Source organism: Xiphophorus maculatus, chromosome 15 (assembly GCF_002775205.1).
Source record: "Xiphophorus maculatus strain JP 163 A chromosome 15, X_maculatus-5.0-male, whole genome shotgun sequence".
NCBI lineage: Eukaryota > Metazoa > Chordata > Actinopteri > Cyprinodontiformes > Poeciliidae > Xiphophorus > Xiphophorus maculatus.
The window spans coordinates 12325691-12342767 of NC_036457.1; the positions used below are offsets into that span (position 1 = coordinate 12325691).

Consider the following 17077-nt stretch of genomic DNA (forward strand, 5'->3'; position numbering starts at 1 on the left):
AACTGCTGATAACTGACTGCAGTTGAGACATATTAAATATGTGCAATAGTTTGATCTGTTATTCAGTCTGTGTTTGATTCGTTAAATGTAAATAATTTGCTTTGGTGTGATCTGAGCTTTAGGGAGTTTTTGTGTTGGGACCTTGTTTTGGGAACTGAGATGCAAATTGTTTTGAAAGTAGACTGCTTAACCTTTCCCGTCCAGTGTAGCGTTTCTGCTTTTCAGTGGCCCGATCCCTCATCTGTTTGTGTGTTTTACTCTGCAAGCAACATCTGAAATGTGTCTCCTTACTCCAGGGCAGCGACTCATGCATGCTGGCTGGGCAGCATGCCATAACACCACATGTTTAGGCAGGAATGAAAGATACAACAGAGGCTGCATTGTCTGGTTGCAGTATGGATTCACTGCAAAACATATGATCATAATATTGCAGATTAAACTATTAGATTGGTGCAAGTCAGCTATGATAACTTTCCTTTTCATGCTGTGGCTTTCATTTGGATTTGTGGATAAAGCAGCAAACTGACAGACCTTCATAGTGTTTCTTGAGCTCATGTAATGATTTCTGCAGCTGAATTGTATCTGTTTTCCATAAAGTGCAGTCGGAAATTCTGGATATCAGCCATTCTGTACAAGCTTTCAGCTCGGAGAATTACTCAAAGTATCTGGAAGAGGCAATCAGTGATTGGCAGTAAGTAGTAGAGTGATAGGTGATCTTAGTCAGTTAAATATCTGCCATGTCTGCACATTTCACATTTTCTCTGCTGATCCAGGAATAAAAACGAAACAATCAAGAGAGAAGGAAATGAAAGTGTGACTGTCCCTCTCAGAGTTGTGCAAATCAAAGTACAGACCTGATTCTGGCAATGCGTCTTCATGGAAGAAAACGTGATTACCTGACGTTTGATATTTGATCGCGATGGTGACAGCAGATCTCTGCAGAAAACGTTAAACAGTCGCTGCTTATCAGAAGCATAAAAAAAACAACAATGGCATGTACTCCCTCTTCGTTAGAAAATAAACTTTAATCTATTCAGGATATGCAGGTTCGTACACAGATACAGATGCATACACTCAGCTTCTTTTTGCAGCTGTCTGACAGATTAGGAAAGACGGAAAAAAAGGACAAAAATCACGTCAAGTGATTAAAGCATTTTTTGTATGTTTCATGTATACAAAGCCGTATAAAACAAGTACATAGATGAAAACTCAAGTCTAAAAAATAAGTGTGTAAACAATTTGTGAATATGTGCTTCTCATGACGCCAGCGCCACCACTACTCGGATCAACCGGTACCTGCCATCGTCGAGGCAGGGTATAAAATACTAAATAAAAAAAACAAGTGTTCTCCCAATGGTGTATTTTTGTACTGTGTGCTGTAACCTAAAAGCTCGACACCTGTGTAATATGACTAGAATACGTAGGAAGACTGCAGAACTCCTAAGTCAATCTACGCAGGGCTTTGGTAACAGAGCACCATGTTGCTGTTAGTGTCAATCCTCTGGGCGTTCTCCAGCTGGATCGTCTACTTCCATTGGTCCCTTTAAGGAAAAGATGGATGAAGTAACAACATGACAGGCACAGTGGGTGTTTCCAGTCTCCCAATGGACAGAGCCAGCTCCACGTAGCAGTACTGAGGAAGCCCCACAACCTCAGATCTTTGGGCAAAAGTCTCCAGCCTGGAGCTCAAGTGCTCATTCAGAATAATTTTGCCAGGTATGTTTTTTTGTTGTTGTTGTTCAGATGTCTGCCTCGGCAGTCAAAGTTCAGCTTGCAGGACTTTTGAGTCCCCTCTTCTCCCGGGGTCTCACTTGGTTTCGGCGGACAGCTGCTCCAGCAGCGGGTTGGCCTCGCTCTCGGGTGTTTTCACGCTGTCGGTCCGCACTATGCAGGTGGGCCTGTGGAGGTTGAGCATCACCATCAGCTGCTGCCTCTCCAGACGAAGCTCCTCGATCTGGGCCTTCAGCTCCGAGTTCACCGTTTCCAGGCGCTCTGATTCCTGAAGAAAGACGTGGAACTATTAGACACATAGAGGCGGCGAAAGTAGTAAACTTAACACACTGATGTTTCTTGCAGAGTGAAACAGTACTGACTTTGGTAAAAAATGTGGGTTTTTTATGTTTTTAATGACTTCCTAATCAAAAACCATTCAATTTTGCAAGTAATCTATTCTTCTGAATGTAGTGCATATCCAGAAAAAAACTTAACTGCCAATTCCATCTTTAAAAATGGTGATAAGTATTACTTTGATAAATATAGACAAATGTTGTTGCTAAAGTGCTTGAAAAAGGTTTGAACACAAATGTGGTTTGATGAGATAATGAGAAAATCACTGTGTTCAGAGATGAGGAGTGCCATAAGGTTTCGTGTTGCGCCCTAGGTTCTTAAAATTTATACAAATATTTCAAAATCTGTGATGAAGGGGAGGTTGTGTTATGCAATCTGACAGACCCTATGAAGAAAAAATAATATTACAAATTTATTTTATAGTACTGTTTATGAAAAAGATGCTGTAGGCAGTTTTTTTTTTAACCCCAAAAAAGATGGTCGCCTGTTTTTGTAATACGAGTAGAAACAAGACTATATAAGATATCTTTTCTCTTCCTACTCTCGCTTTACTCATGGAGTTCTGTTACCTAATTGTTCCTGAATTTGTATTTATGGGACGAACGTTTGTATGTGAATCTTGAAATCAAAGTAGTTAAATGAAACTTAACCAGACGCCGTAGTGGTCATTTTAACCCTCGTGTTGACCTCATTTTCTGTATACACCCTGTGTCCTCTGGGTCAAAATGACCCGTCTTCGCTAAACCCCCAATATAAGCAGCTTAATTGAATTTTAAACACCAAATTTCATCTTGTATATTGTAATTCACCACAAAATGTGTGAATACTTGAGTTTTCCCTTTCCACTTGAATTTCTATAGCTTAAGAAAAGAAAAAAATGTGCAAAAAGGAGTTTCGAATGCATTTTTATTCATCTCAATGACTCATTTTCTTTTACTTTTCTCCAGTGAACAATTTAAGAGAATGTACAATACAAAAATTTGAAAAATAACCCATTCAACTAATTAGCACATGTAGGGCAGTATGCAAGCGCACAGCCTTTGCAGATATATTTCTTACACCTGCAGCACACAGTACGTGTTTTACAGTCCTTCTTTTGAGGGCAGAACTGACATCTCTTCCTCTTACTTGCCCTAGCTGGGGAAGTGGCTGTGGTAGATGGATCCTCAGGTTGATCAGGAGCTGCTGCACTCTGAATAGTTTTCACAACTGCTGCTGAGGCTTCTGTGCGGGGAATGTGCTTCCTTCTTTCAATGAGTGGAGTTCCGATTGCCTTTCCTAAGTGCTCCAGGAACACTCTCCTTTTGTTATGCTTATGAGGCATCCAGGTTGGGTTGATCTCTCTCCAAATCACAAAGGCATTGTAGGAGGACACATCAATGATGTTGTGGAAGATGACCAGGGGCCAGCGGGCAGTCATTCTTCTGGAGCTATATGTTCCAATCACCTTATCTAGGTTGTCCACATCTCCTTTGTTGTGGTTGTATTCCAGGATGATGATTGGCTTCCTGTCCTCACGATCACTAATGTCGCCGTTTTTGCGCAGTGTGCTCAGAAGAACTACATTCTTGTTTTTCTTTGGGAGGTAGGAAACTAGAGTGGTGGTGGGCGTGAAGGCAAACTTTGAGGAGAAGACCTTTATAATGTCATCTTTATAATGTTGTGTTCTGCATGCCTGCCGTGTTGGTCATATGCCGCTGAGGACCATGTTATTTTGCCATTTTTTGAAAGGAAAGTCTCACTTTCAGCTTCAGGGTTTTCTTCTTCTTCTGAAGATGATTCATCATGCTCTGGGTTGTATTCCTCTCCATCTTCTTCTTCAGATACATCCTCTACTTCCTCTTCTGAATCAGAGTTGTCTTGCTGGACATGTGAGAAAATCACCTCTAAAGCCTCTTCAGCGTTGTAACGCACACTCATGGCTTCAGCACAGACACAATTCAGGGTCCTGTTATGCAGGACCTTTATAACCTCTGGAAATAACAGGTGGTCTTCTGAAGTCTGCGAGAACACCACCTGATTTGCCTTGTTTACTTCTGCTACTGATTGATCTGAGACACATCTAAAACTTTGTAACATTCTGTGGTTTGTAAATAACTCTGTGACCTTGATTTCAACTCTATTTGCCTCATGGGTCATTTTGACCCGAAGACCATCTTTGTACCTTCCTTTTGTACAGCTTACATGGAAATGTGAATAAAAGCAACATTTAACTTTTTCTATTGTTTTGGCCAATCTAGGAAAAGTCTTAAAATCTCAAGTTAAAAAAATAACATTTAGTGGATTTTTGGGGGGGTTTTAACACAGTGGCGGGTCATTTTGGCCTGAGGACAACAGGAGGGTTAATGGTGTAGTGCTGCATTAAGCTATTTCTGAAACTTAGTGAAACAAAGTCAGTTTAGTCTTGACCCCAACTTCTCTGCTGCTACTTGGTACATATGGCTGAGTCATGAACCCACCCTTTGGAGGAAGTCGGTGCGTTCCTTCTTTTTGTTTCGGCACCTCGCTGCCGCTACTTTGTTTTTCTCTCGTCTTCGTTTCCTTCTTTCTTCATCTTCGTCCATCTGCAAATAATCATGTAGGGACAGTCACTCCCTGTGTGTTCCGTATATGCTGACCTGAGCTCCGTTTCTCCCATCCATCTTGTTTGCGTCGCATATTTCCTCACCTCCGTCTTGATGGCCAGTGGCCTCTTCCCCAGCCTCCCCAGGAAATGCAGCGGCGACAGCATGGTGCCCAGCTGGTGAAAGTCTGCCAGCTTCAGCTGGTCGGTGAGGGTGGTGGCCGAGATGCCCGCCAGCGGGCCGAGGCTGGGCAGGGAGCCTGCCGCCAGCGAAGGGTCAGGTATCTGTCCCGGCATCATGTCCAACCCGGCCAAAGCCGTCGCTGTGGTTTGCGAGAGAAAAGAAAAAGGGAACAGGGAAAGATTAGCGGGGGACGTTCACAGTCAAGCTGCAGCAATCCAGTATTTAAACGGTTGTAAACTGCCGGCTAAGAGGTGCGACTGACTAAATGTACAGAAAAAGAAAGAGGAACGCCCATCCTGTTGAAAATGATCAAATGCACATCTTCTGAAAAAGAAAAAAAAATCTGTCTGTGTCATCAGAAGTCTTTAAATATAGGTTACCAGTTCTAAGAATGCAATCGAAAGTCGACAGCTTTGAAAGTCGTGTTATCTTTTTAGTCAGCTGCTGGTAAAAAAGAAAAAAACTCATCACCGTCAGCAGTTACACACGCATTGTTGTAGTTTCGCATGCAAAGGGAAGCCTGGGCAGCCTTCGCTCTGATCGCGTAAACAAAGCGGCAATGGCTCCAATCACTTTATTGCTTTTGGACGTCTGTGTCCATTTCTTTTTTCTTTTTTTTTTTTTTTTAGGAGGGAATCACAGCAGATCAAAGCCAAGCTGGTGCATTCAATCACCGCCCTTCTTCCAATAATTTAGGGCAGTTCTACAGAGTCTGACCACAGCCATCTTTAACGCAATCAGGGAGGAATTAGGGACACGGTGGGGCAGGAATAAAAAGGAAGAGGCTGGGGAATTAAGACGTTGCTCTAATTGCTTTGAGGTTGAGTTGAGTTGGAAAACCTCTGATGGTCAAATAAAAACCAGATGAGAACAGACTCTACCCTGCCCAGCCCTGCGATCTGAGAGGAGAAAGAAGAGAGGCTAAAGAAACCGGCAGAAGCAAATAATTTTTCCACAAAAACACCTTCACACCTGAAGCCTGATCAACCCGAGGCTCGAGTTGACAATAGACGGAGATCAGCAAGAAAACCCCGGGGCTACGCCGAGCGTCAAAGGAGGCACATGATAGCACTGGAAGTTTGAGATTAATAGCTTTATTCACATTCGCTTCCTGAGCTTTCAGCTGCAGCTGAACCTCCACAGGTTCGCCTCCGACCGAACAAAGCCCCTCTCATATGGAACCAACAAAGACGCGTATTGTGAGGAGCTGCGAAAACAGCTGACTCTGCTGGTGGGTTTACTATCCGACAGCCTCAATGGCTGGATTGAAAGTTAGACTATTTCTCTTTGGTCCTCTTTTTATCCCCCCCAGTATAGTTTAAAAACTCAAGTCTATTACAAAGGCAGTAAAGGAGGTCATAAAACGCGGGGTTATGTAACTCGGCTCTGATGAGCTCCACCCTGCTTATGCACTAAGTCTGGTTTCACAGTTGAGACTGTAATGCATGATGGAGACCAAACAAGTGAATCAATACTGGAAGGATTTCAGGCTCTAGTGTAGATGTCATTGAGCGTTGCACAAAAAGTAAATACATCGTAAACAAACCTTGGAGAACTTTGAAATTCCCTGTGATTGGCTTCATCTTTATATATAATATTATATATTAAATATCTCTTAATTGTCCTTCATGACATTTCTGTTACTCTAGAAAATGGAGCCAGCAGCTCATGATTCACTTTTACTACCTTAGTCCTCGCAGCCTTTCCCTACTCTGTCTCTTCCACTGTACATTGTTCAAAGTTACACTACTTGGCAGCCAGCGTTTACTTTTACTGCAGAGAAGAGGAATAAGACATAAAGAGAGAAAAAAAATGTCTTGCTCCCCACCCTGTGACAGTCCCAGGAGAGACTAGGCGGCGTGTTCAAGGATTTCTCATTTTGCAGACAGGATGTCAAAGAACAAGGGGAACTGATCGGGAGAGATCCACTACATCAGATGCAGGCAAAACCAAGATCTCAAGAGATCACTGAGGGTTTAGGTGTGTTTGTGCTCATTTCTTACTGATAGGTACAGATGTACACATTCTCTGAATTTGTTGTGGAAAACTTCCGATAAGAGGTTTTTGTAATACTTTTCATTTGCTGATATCAATTTCACATAAAGAAGTGTAATAGAAGATATTTGTAATTAACTTACTTGCCCTGAGAGGATATTATTTATCTTAAACAAAGATGATGTCACAAGATGTGTGAGAGCACAGTCACTATAAAACTGAGTTTACAGCAATGACAATGCAAATCCAGCTCTCAGCCAGAACAAACCTCAGACATCCTGGTGAGAAGTTATAGAAATGTTTTTATTCCATTTTTAAACGTCTCCACCGATACTTAAAAATAGCTCAATTTGAGTCCTCTTGCAGCTCTGGTGTACATTTGTTTAATTAAGTGTGACGCAATTAAAATAAGAGGCAATCTAAACTAACTCAAACACAGACAGGACTGATCAGAGACAAACAGAAGCAGCATTTTAAATGGTCGCCAAATGAAAAATTCATTATCTGTAAAATAAAATAACTATTTCAGAGTAATCAGTTTTAAAATTACTTAGGCATGATTTAATGCAACAACGTGTCCTTGAGAAATATTCTGAATGGAAAGACCTTATTACTTTGTAGTCTAGCTTGTCCAAACTTGCAGTTAAAAGCCACCACATTTGTTCAGCATGTAAACATAAGCAGCACTACTTGTCTGCGTGGAGTCAAATCAGATAAAACAAAGCGAACTAGAGCCAGATTTGCCAGCAGCCAAAAAACAAAGAAGAGTTTCAAGCTGCAAGCTTTTCCAGAAAAGTTCGTATTGTTCTATTCTTGGAAAGTCTGAGCAAAGACGACGCTGCTTTTAACCTTCGTCTCAGTGTGAAAATCCCCCTCGCAAACTCGACAGCCATCCGAGCTCAAGACATGAAACTCTTCAGAAGCCCCGTCTGTGCGACACGGGGGGGGGGCAGTTTGCTGATGCGTGCCTTGCAGGGCATAATTACAACACTAAAGGATGAGTCAAAGTGAATTCTATATTTTTGAAAAGGAGGGTATTTCTGTGTGTGTGTTTTTTCCTACCCTTCGAGCAGCAGCTTGCAGCCAACGATTAGCGGTCAGTGTCTGGACGATGCAACTGCGTTTCAGCAGTGGAGCAGAACGAGCTACTGCCGCATCGTTCCGGGCCATCACCTACAAAACTAAACCAGTGAGCGTGGGTGCAGGAGCCGGGAGTGGAAATGCCAACTACTACGCACGGAGAAATGGAAGCCGACTCTCTTCATTCTCTGGCATTCATCCCAAGAGAAATATCTGTGTGATCTGAGTTAGCAGGAGGCAGGGATGTGTGAAGAGAGCGGGGGCGGGGGGGGGCGGGGGGGGGGGGGGGTTTGACCGGGCAGGTGGTGCAGTTCACCGGTTTTGTCTGCTCGCATAATTTATCCATCTTCAGCTTTACTAAACATGTCCGTTTCCTGAACGCAATTAGCGGGGCCGAGGAATTCGGGCTCCTACCTGCAGGCAGAGGCACGGCCAGGGGCCCGATATCCTTATTCAATTTAAAGGTTCAGCACAGGAGGGGCGGGGAGCGGTGCTGTAGGGTTCTGGTACATTTTTAAATTAAGTTAAAAGTTTGTACTTTATCCAGTGGTCAAAGTATAAATGCAAAAGTTACAAATTTGGGGCAGCTCTTACATCACACAAAAAAACCAGGGGATGGATGGAAATTTAGATAATAGAATTAGGGAATAAAGTGTCAAACTATATTCCCTTACATACTTTTCCAAACTGTGTGAAAAGCCTGAGAAAGGGCGCAGGTTTCCCAAGGCTGCTCAACTCTTACAAGCTTTTACTTAATAAAAAGAAAGCTTTATAACTTTAAGAGTTTCTACCCCACAAAAGCACAGAATTTACAGGAATAAGAGCAGAGAAAAGAGAATCTGCAGCCAAGGCGCACTCTCTCAATCTCCAGGCCAAGGCCTTGGCGATCATAATTATCGTCTGCACTCAGCCGGGCCTTCGGGCTTGTGCTAAGTTACAGCATTTTGCAATCCTCCGGGGGGGAAAACCGGGGAGTTTGGCAGAGACTCTCCTCGAGGACAGGACACTTAAAACTCCAAATATATGGTATCAATGCGTCTGCAGCCCTTTGTTCCATTTTCACTGGAGCGTGGAGGCCAGATGCAGACCGTGAACTAAAACTCGGCTGGGATCGAAAGTGGAAGTTGTGATCAAAGCACATTTCATTTCAGCTTTTATTTCTTTAGATATTCTTTCCACAGATAGATGGGACTATTGTGAAGAGCTATTCTGTTTACATTTAATCTGTTGTCTTTGTTGATGATGCTGAAATACATGCATGAAGCACTTCTGCAGAACTGAGCCTAAAAATTTTTGTTTTCGTTTTATTTTCCCCCCCCCACTGTATGATCATTGTCTGGAGGAGTCCTTGGCTTGCTTCATCCCGTTCAAACACACATCTTCACCGTGCATCTGGGTGGTCCTGGTTGACTTATTATAATGTTAGCATTTGTTATTTTTTCTTCTTTTGTTCCCCCCATGTTGTAAGTCAAGAGTAGACCGCACGGCAGCGAGTTTGAGCTTGGCTCAGACGGGAATTAAATTAATCAAAATATACAAAATGCAGACAAAAGCTCTTTACACCATGTAGAGATGGCTTCTGTGACAAATCTAAGGCAAGCTGTGAGCAATCCCTGACAAGCACATTCAGACAATTTGATTTAATCCAGCCTGCTGAAGCAATCACCAGACGTTGCACAACGGCCGCTTGTCACTTCGGCGCTCTTTTCATACTTTGTCCTCGGATGTTTCCTCATCTGCAGCGTGTCAAGCACACACTTGCACAGTGCAGGCGCTGCTGGAGTGATCAAACAAGGTTCAGTGTCTTCGAAACCAGGAGCAAAAGATCAGGGTTTTGGGTCAATATTTTCTGACAGGGGTGCTTTTTGTCTAAATAGAAAAAAGAAAAAAGAAAAACTGGCTGCTGTCCCAAAATGGCATTCAAGAACTCTGGAAGTCATATCTATGAAAAAAAAATACATTTTTCTTTCAGGGTTACACCTTTTTGGGCGTTCATGTCGAGCACTGTTTTCATAAACCATGTGGAAAGGCTTATGAGCGGGTAATACTGATAATGTGATACCCAGAGCAGTGAATAGCTGCTCTCCCAGCAGTAGTATTAGTACCACTGAGCTGTTGAATAGTTGGCTCGCTCGCCTGCAATGCGTCTGCTGTCTATTCAGCGAGCTGGAGCGCAGCCCGGCAATCCTACCTCTCCGGAGACGCGCTGGAAGGCATTTCTACTTAAAATAAACTCTGTGCGCCCGCGTCCAGCCTCCGAGGCCCCCCCACCACCACAACCGTCGGTGCCCGCGCTGCTCGTCGGCTCGCCAGCCCTTTCCCATTAATCCACCGCAGTGTTCCACTTATGCGGAAACCATCTCATGGATGTGTCCGGGCAGGAGCTGGGGCATTTAAACCCTCCACAACACACACACTCAGACACAAAGGAAATATATATATATATATATATATATATATATATATATATATATATATATATATACGCATATATATTTATAAAGTGTGCAAATAGTTTCCCCAGTGAGGCGTGTATATTTGTACAAGCATGCAACTGCACCAGGTGATGGGGCTTGCCTGCAGGGTGAACCTTTGAACTTGTAAGGGATGAAACCAACACAAAGCCACAAACACAAGCCACCACAACAAATCCTCTTTAATGTTACACACATGACCTTTAACCTTCAGGTCACTGAGTGCAGAGATGCTGGCCAAGACACAAAACGTGTCTCCTTCCTCATTTAGCGTTCGGCCGATTCAAACTTGTTCACGTGACAAGCCAAAGCAAAGAAGAGCAAGGCGGTGTGAGCTCACAGCACTCAGCTGAAACTTCACACTTCATTTACATCACTCATGTTTCAAGTTGAATGAGCCAAGACATGATTTGTCTTTGTGTCTGTGTGCAGTGGAGCAGAAGTTGGAACTCAAGGGAGCATCTCAATTAGAGACAAAGCAAACTGAATAGATTTGATATGCTTCATACTTACTCAGAGGGAACTAGTCAGTCGTCTTCTGTCAATGATGAACCGTGTTTGGACGCCCTGCAGGAGTAAAGAAGACATTTGTCACAATTCGGAATTTGCATGCTAACAAATCAAATGTATATTTAAAAAAAAAAAAAAAAAGAAACAAACAAAAACGAAACAAATGAGCAATAAATTAAATCCCACGTAAAAAAAATATATAACGGCATCAGCCAGAAATGCACTGAGAAATCAGTTGGGGACCACAATCATTTCCTGTCGTACTGCTCCCAAGAAAGTCAGGTACAAAACCGAGGCGCACGCAACAGAACGTCTCATACATCAACTCTGTCGCAGGAACATGTTGGATCTGCCTTGACAACCTGTTTATTTTTAAGCATTCTTTGAATTCGTAGTCATCTTGTATAACCGCTCACTCAACTGCAACTGCAGTCAGTGGAAACAGGTGAAATACAGTTTTCCGAAAACAGTAAATTATTAGAATGAAATATACGAGAGGACTACTGGTCATTCATGATTTATGAAAACGCATAGTAATATGGAATAGTTTAAGTGCATGAGGAGGAAATGGATTGTTTATGGGCGCATAACTGAAGCTAGAAGGGAAGAAATTAAACGCATTAGTAGAAAAGCTCACTTTATTTTTATGGCAGCTACCATTATTTCTCTCTTTGACTAGCTCTTTCTGTGTGCCCACTAAGGCTGCACAAGTTCATGAAAATAAGTGATTGCAATATCTTTGCTGAAGATTGCGACAACAATTTTGATTTGTATTAATACACCTTTTCTAAGTAAGAGCTGCGCAACGTATCATCATCTGAGCGTGTGCATTCATAAGATTGTTTCGAATGTAATATTTGTTGGGTTATTATTTCAAATTGTGATGAATCACATTCTGAATCTCAATAAGATATTCAGTTTGTTGGATGAATGTTGAAGGTAAAGTGGCTCTGTTAATGTTAACTGAGAGAGATCACTATTTCAGTTAACATTATCAGACTAAACATACAGTAGAAACAAGTTGTAGAAATTACAATTGTTTTTCTAGATGACAGTTATGACTAACTCTATAGTACAAGAGTGTAAGAATGTGTTTAATGATTGTCATTAAACACATTCTGCATTTCTAATTCATACTGCATCAAATTAATCTGTCATTTGACAGCATTTTTGTATGTTTTACATCCTTCTTTGAGGCCCATATGATTTTTTAATTTTAAATCTAATCTGAGACCAATTTTACACCAGGCACTATTTGCTTGCTGTAAAGCCAGATCAGGGGTCAGAAACCTTTACAATCCAAAGAACCATTTTAAATCTACATTTTCCTAAATTAATATCAAGTACACTTGCAAAACCTACCTAACCTTTTGGGGAAAAAATGAGCAGAGATTTTAATGTTTTAACAATAACTACTATATATAAATTGCTTGCTTAGTGGTGATATTAAAGAGCCACAATTGTATTATCTATTTGGAGTTTCAAAAGAAAGAAAAGCATCACTGTTTCCTATAAATATGGAAGGCTGTGGAAAATCCATTTGCAGATACTTCACAAAACTTTTTCTATTCCATTTATATATCAAAATATGACTAAATTCAAAATGATTATTGGTCAAAGTTAGTAGGAGCCACTCTAGAATCACAGGTTCCAGATCTCAGAACAAGATGAATATATGTCGAAACCAGGTCCACTTATAATTGCCAAAAGTCTAAATCTTATCGTGTTAAAATTTGGTCTGTTGCTCAGTAGGCCACAATAAAATGTATAAAACAAAAGAAAAATTAACACAAATGGATGCATTAAAGACTAAAAAAAAACCTAAACAATCCTTTATTATTTATGGTGCTATTCTGTCAATTTCAGCAGGGGGCTGTTTTTGTAGGGGCCCTTATTAGAAAGCAGTGCCCGGGGCCCCACAGTGCCTCAAAACCGTCTCTGCTACTGGGCGTCTAACTGCTGCAGCGCTCGGCTAAGCTAGCGGGCAACTTCTGTACAACCTGCTCTGTGTGTGTGTGTGAGAGAGAGAGTGTGTGTGTGTGTAGTAGCGTTACATAACCATCTTCAACAGGCTGACGGGCATTACGGATGATGGAAGATGAAAATATCTCCAGACAGAGGCCAGATATCGAGCTGGAAAAACGACAGTTGCCACAACAGTCGGAACAACAACGTCCCTAACGGCTCCGTTTGTGGCAGCGGCGGACGGAAAACTTTACAGCCGTTCAAACGCCGAGCACTAAAAATGAGTAAGAAACCGCACCTAAATATGTGCAAATAACTCATCAATAATGTCGCACAAGCCCTCATGTCAAGCTGAACTAATAGCGTTATAAATCCCTTACGACGCGGTGGAAAAAAAGTGCGAAAAACAATATGCAAATATTGAACCAAAGAAGAGGAAAAAAGGTGGCTGCGCGCTAGCTTAAAAGCAGACTGTAAAACACACACTTGCCTGTTTTGCGTCCAAATCAGTAAAAAAAAAAAAAAAATCCCGCAATGTGAGAATAAACGTCACGCTGAGGCAGTCAGGAGTCAGGCAGCTTTAAGGACTGAGCGGAGGTCGTTGCATCAGCCCGTTTAAGTACCGAGTGAGAGGCTCAGGAATGCGGAACACACGGCTCCCAGACGTAAGCATGGATGAAAATAATGCGAGAGGAGGCCCCAGAGGCGCGGTGCTGTGCTGGCTCCACCCATAGCAACCAGAAAACACACAGAAACAGACAGTAGGACGGACTGAAACAGAAACAGAGACCTGCAGCCGAGTTCAGACTGGTGCATAAACCCATCAACACATGGCCGCCGCTGCAAACGGGTCTATAAATAAAGAGACGGAATGTAGAAACGATCCAACGCAGTGTTTATCATTTGACAGGAGCTGGAGGCCAAATCTGAAACAAGTCTCACCCGGCTCTTCATTAGCACAAAAATTAATACAAACAAACAGAAAAACGACGCGAAAGTAGTATTGTATGTAATTTCTAAATGAATTAAAAGTAGACTTTATGTTAAAAAGCTGACTTAATATAAGAGCTATTAAGACGTAATTGGTAATCAATGAGATAAACATCAGCTAATTAAATTAATTAATCAAGAATATAATACATTTATGCAGCATCAACAGCTGGGACCAGAAGAATAATCAAACTATTAAAGCATGTTAACTTCTAAACCAGTTGATTAAAAACACAGTCAAAGTACTTGGACTCAATTACATGCCAAAAGAGTAAAAGTTTGTTTTGAGATCATTGTGTCATTTCTCTTATTGTGATTATCTAGAACCGGCCCAAAAAATAAGCGAACCAAGCTGCTGCTTAATGCCCCCATGCCATTAAGGAATCCTCAGGAGCCTTAATTATTCACACAGAAATTGTTTTGTTGTTTAGAAGAAACTGTTTCTAGCTGAATTGAATAATTTATAATCAGTTTTTTATTATTATTGCTATTTGTTCTATATATTTTTTTTCTTTTTCAGTTTTTACCATTAAGCATTATTTATTTGATTATGCTGACATTTTTATAAATGTAGTTTTGATTAAACAATGCATTGATCTTTGCTCCATTGTTCCAAACATCAAATCTAAAAATTATTATATTTTTCATTTAAGCCAATCAACATATTATGAAAATTGATTTGACATTGAAAATTTACATGTTTTCTGAGAATTACCATTATGCAGCATACTGTGGTTAATTTCTTTCTTTGGATTTTGATTCAGCCAGGCCCACGTCTTATCTGTGGGGGGCTCGCAGAGGAACATTCTGCTCAAGGCCATGTACAACATTGGGTCGGCCCTGGAAATATTTTAATATGTTCTCCTAACAAATAAATATAGATCAATTTAAGTATTTCAAATTATTTCCTTCAATGTGCTCCGTAGCATGTGACACCACTACATAATTATTTTCTGGTGTGGAGTATTTAACATGATTGCGTTATTTCCAACGGTTGGAAGAATGTGGTTTAAAGTCAGATTACAAAATGTTTGTTTCTTTAAGCTTTTATTATGTATAATTAAGTTTAAGAAACTGAACATGCCAATTAACAGCTCACAAAAATAAATAATCTATTGATAAATTATCTGAGTTAAATTAATCTGGTAGCTCAGTTATTAATGCAAGAAAAGGGAAAAAAACACAATTTTTTAGCTTTTTTCTTCTTTTTTTTTCAACTCTCAAAGAGAGCCCTCTTGTGGATCTAGTAGAGTCACGGCCAAAGGTTTTGGCAGTGAGTCAGATGTTTTGTAGTCTTTGTGTTCGCAGCTTTTGTGGCGACAGTTCACACTTTTTCTAGATGCTTGTTCAGACTGATCGTGCCAGTTATTTGGAAAGAGTTTTCTGTTTCAAAGCTTTCCGCTAAAAAATATTTACACAGTTAACCTCTTTTGTATTATACTGTAGTTAAGTCATCAGGATCATAGGTGAGAATGTGAAAAAGTACTGATCTTATTTCCAGATTGAATGATACAACAGAGGCGCTTCAGATCATTTTGCAAGTGCGTTAGCTGCAAAAGAAACCATCATAGTTTCAGATACAGCTCATGTCCATTTCATTTCTCCTCAGCTTTTATTGTAGCTTGAATCAGTAAGAGAAACTTGAAACGCATGATTTTTTTATTATTATTACTATTTATTTATCTCTCAGAACATTGCTGAAAAACTTTAAAATGACTCACTCAATTGCTTCTTTTTTTTTTTTTTTACCACTACTGGCAACTAAAACTTGTTGTGTTTGAACAGTAAATCTTTTAATTTCATATTATCCAGTAGTGGTCCAAGGTTATGGCCTCCTAAGCAGAATTACATTTAGGTTTCAAATGGTCCAGGCCTGATCATTTTTGCTTTCTTTACTCTAAAGAACCGATTACTGATCCAACAATGAATTGAACTGATATGACAGAATGTGCTCTGATGGACAGTCAAACAGGGAAATTATTTATTAATAAATAAAACGCATTAAGAATGAGTTGCTCATTTCAAGCAGTTTTATTTGTTCTATGTTTAATCTCCTTATTAATTTTCTGAAGCTTCTAATAGATATGAATATGCAAATAATTTTTGAGGTATGGTAGTATTTATCTTCTGTGAACACAGTGTTGAGTGTTTTCTCCTTATTTCTGTTGCTAAGGTGAAGAGAAGGGAGCAGAGAAGTGAAATTAAAATAATATTTGGATCCTTAACAGAGAAATTGCATGCTTTTTGCAGCCATCAGCAAGTTAATGGCATAATTATGGCTGCTATTTTTTTAATTTTTATCAGATATGGCAGAGCTAATTTGGTTGATTGGTTACCTGCCACAAATCAAACATATAGGCTTAGCAAATTAACTTTTAATGGGGTTGAGGTACTGGGCAATCCAGAAGCCCGCAAAACAGACCCCTAGCATGATGCATGACGTGACCACCACCATGCAATGTTTGAAATCCTTAGTGTGCTTCCTCCAACTGTAACTATGGTTATTGTGACACAACAGGTTGATATTTTTCAGAAATTATTTTTGTCTTTGCAGACATCTGGAGATTTCAGCAGAGCTTGTAGCAGTGGAATTTGTAGCAGGTGCTTCTATAATCCTGTTTGCCATCTTCTCAGCCACGTTTAACTGGCTTTATGTGGACAATGTAACTGGTATTACAGCAGCTTCAAACTGGTGATAGACTTGAGCTTTGGCAAATAAAACAAATACCCAGAAGTAAGATTGCATTAATCACCTAAAACAATTGGCAGAATTTAAAACTCAATCAGCAGCATGTTATTTATTTTTATTATAATAAAATATGATTTGTAAATATGCATACAGATGATAAAGATACTGGTTTTAGGTTCTAACTCTTCCCATAATAGTAATGGTGCATTTATAAACCTTTTCTGGGTGAATTTAAGTTTTCTCAGGGTCCACAAGATTGAAGAAGGCCTCCGCTAGATGTAAAGTCTGCTTAACCCACAGATTAGACCTCATTTTATCTTCAGTGAAAGTCTTTACTGCATTAAGATATTGTAGAAAATACATAATGTTAATCAAGCTTCCTTAATGCATCTTAATTTTAGTGAGGAGAAGAGAGCAGAAGCTGCTTTGTGAAACCCGAAATATTCTTCAACTCTTTGCTGCTCTCTACTTTTAATATTGCGATAAAATTTTAATATATCACAGCGGAACAAGTGATCAGGGGAGCCATTTTTCATTGTTCCTTTTAATACATGTCAGAT

At 40.4% G+C, this 17077-nt stretch overlaps 1 protein-coding gene across 1 annotated transcript; it reads right to left on the minus strand.

Annotated features, from left to right (window-relative positions):
- Positions 1-1004: 1004 nt before the first annotated feature.
- On the minus strand, positions 1005-10934 carry LOC102223800 (jun dimerization protein 2-like). Its single transcript, XM_005800209.2, has 4 exons — positions 10877-10934; positions 4736-4953; positions 4527-4631; positions 1005-1999 (listed from the first exon to the last, which is right to left on the minus strand). The coding sequence occupies exons 2-4, from the start codon at positions 4928-4930 to the stop codon at positions 1808-1810; spliced, it is 492 nt and encodes a 163-aa protein (XP_005800266.1). The 5' UTR covers positions 4931-4953; positions 10877-10934; the 3' UTR covers positions 1005-1807.
- Between the last annotated feature and the right edge of the window lie 6143 nt (positions 10935-17077).

What these genes read in the sequence shown, in the direction of transcription:
- LOC102223800 (XM_005800209.2), bottom strand. Translation starts at nt 4,930, where the DNA reads ATGATGCCGGGACAGATACCTGACCCTTCGCTGGCGGCAGGCTCCCTG. An exon ending in CACTGGCCATCAAGACGGAG is followed by an intron (nt 4,632 to 4,735) that starts GTGAGGAAATAT and finishes GATTATTTGCAG; the next exon opens with ATGGACGAAGATGAAGAAAG. An exon ending in GCACCGACTTCCTCCAAAGG is followed by an intron (nt 2,000 to 4,526) that starts GTGGGTTCATGA and finishes GTCTTTCTTCAG; the next exon opens with GAATCAGAGCGCCTGGAAAC.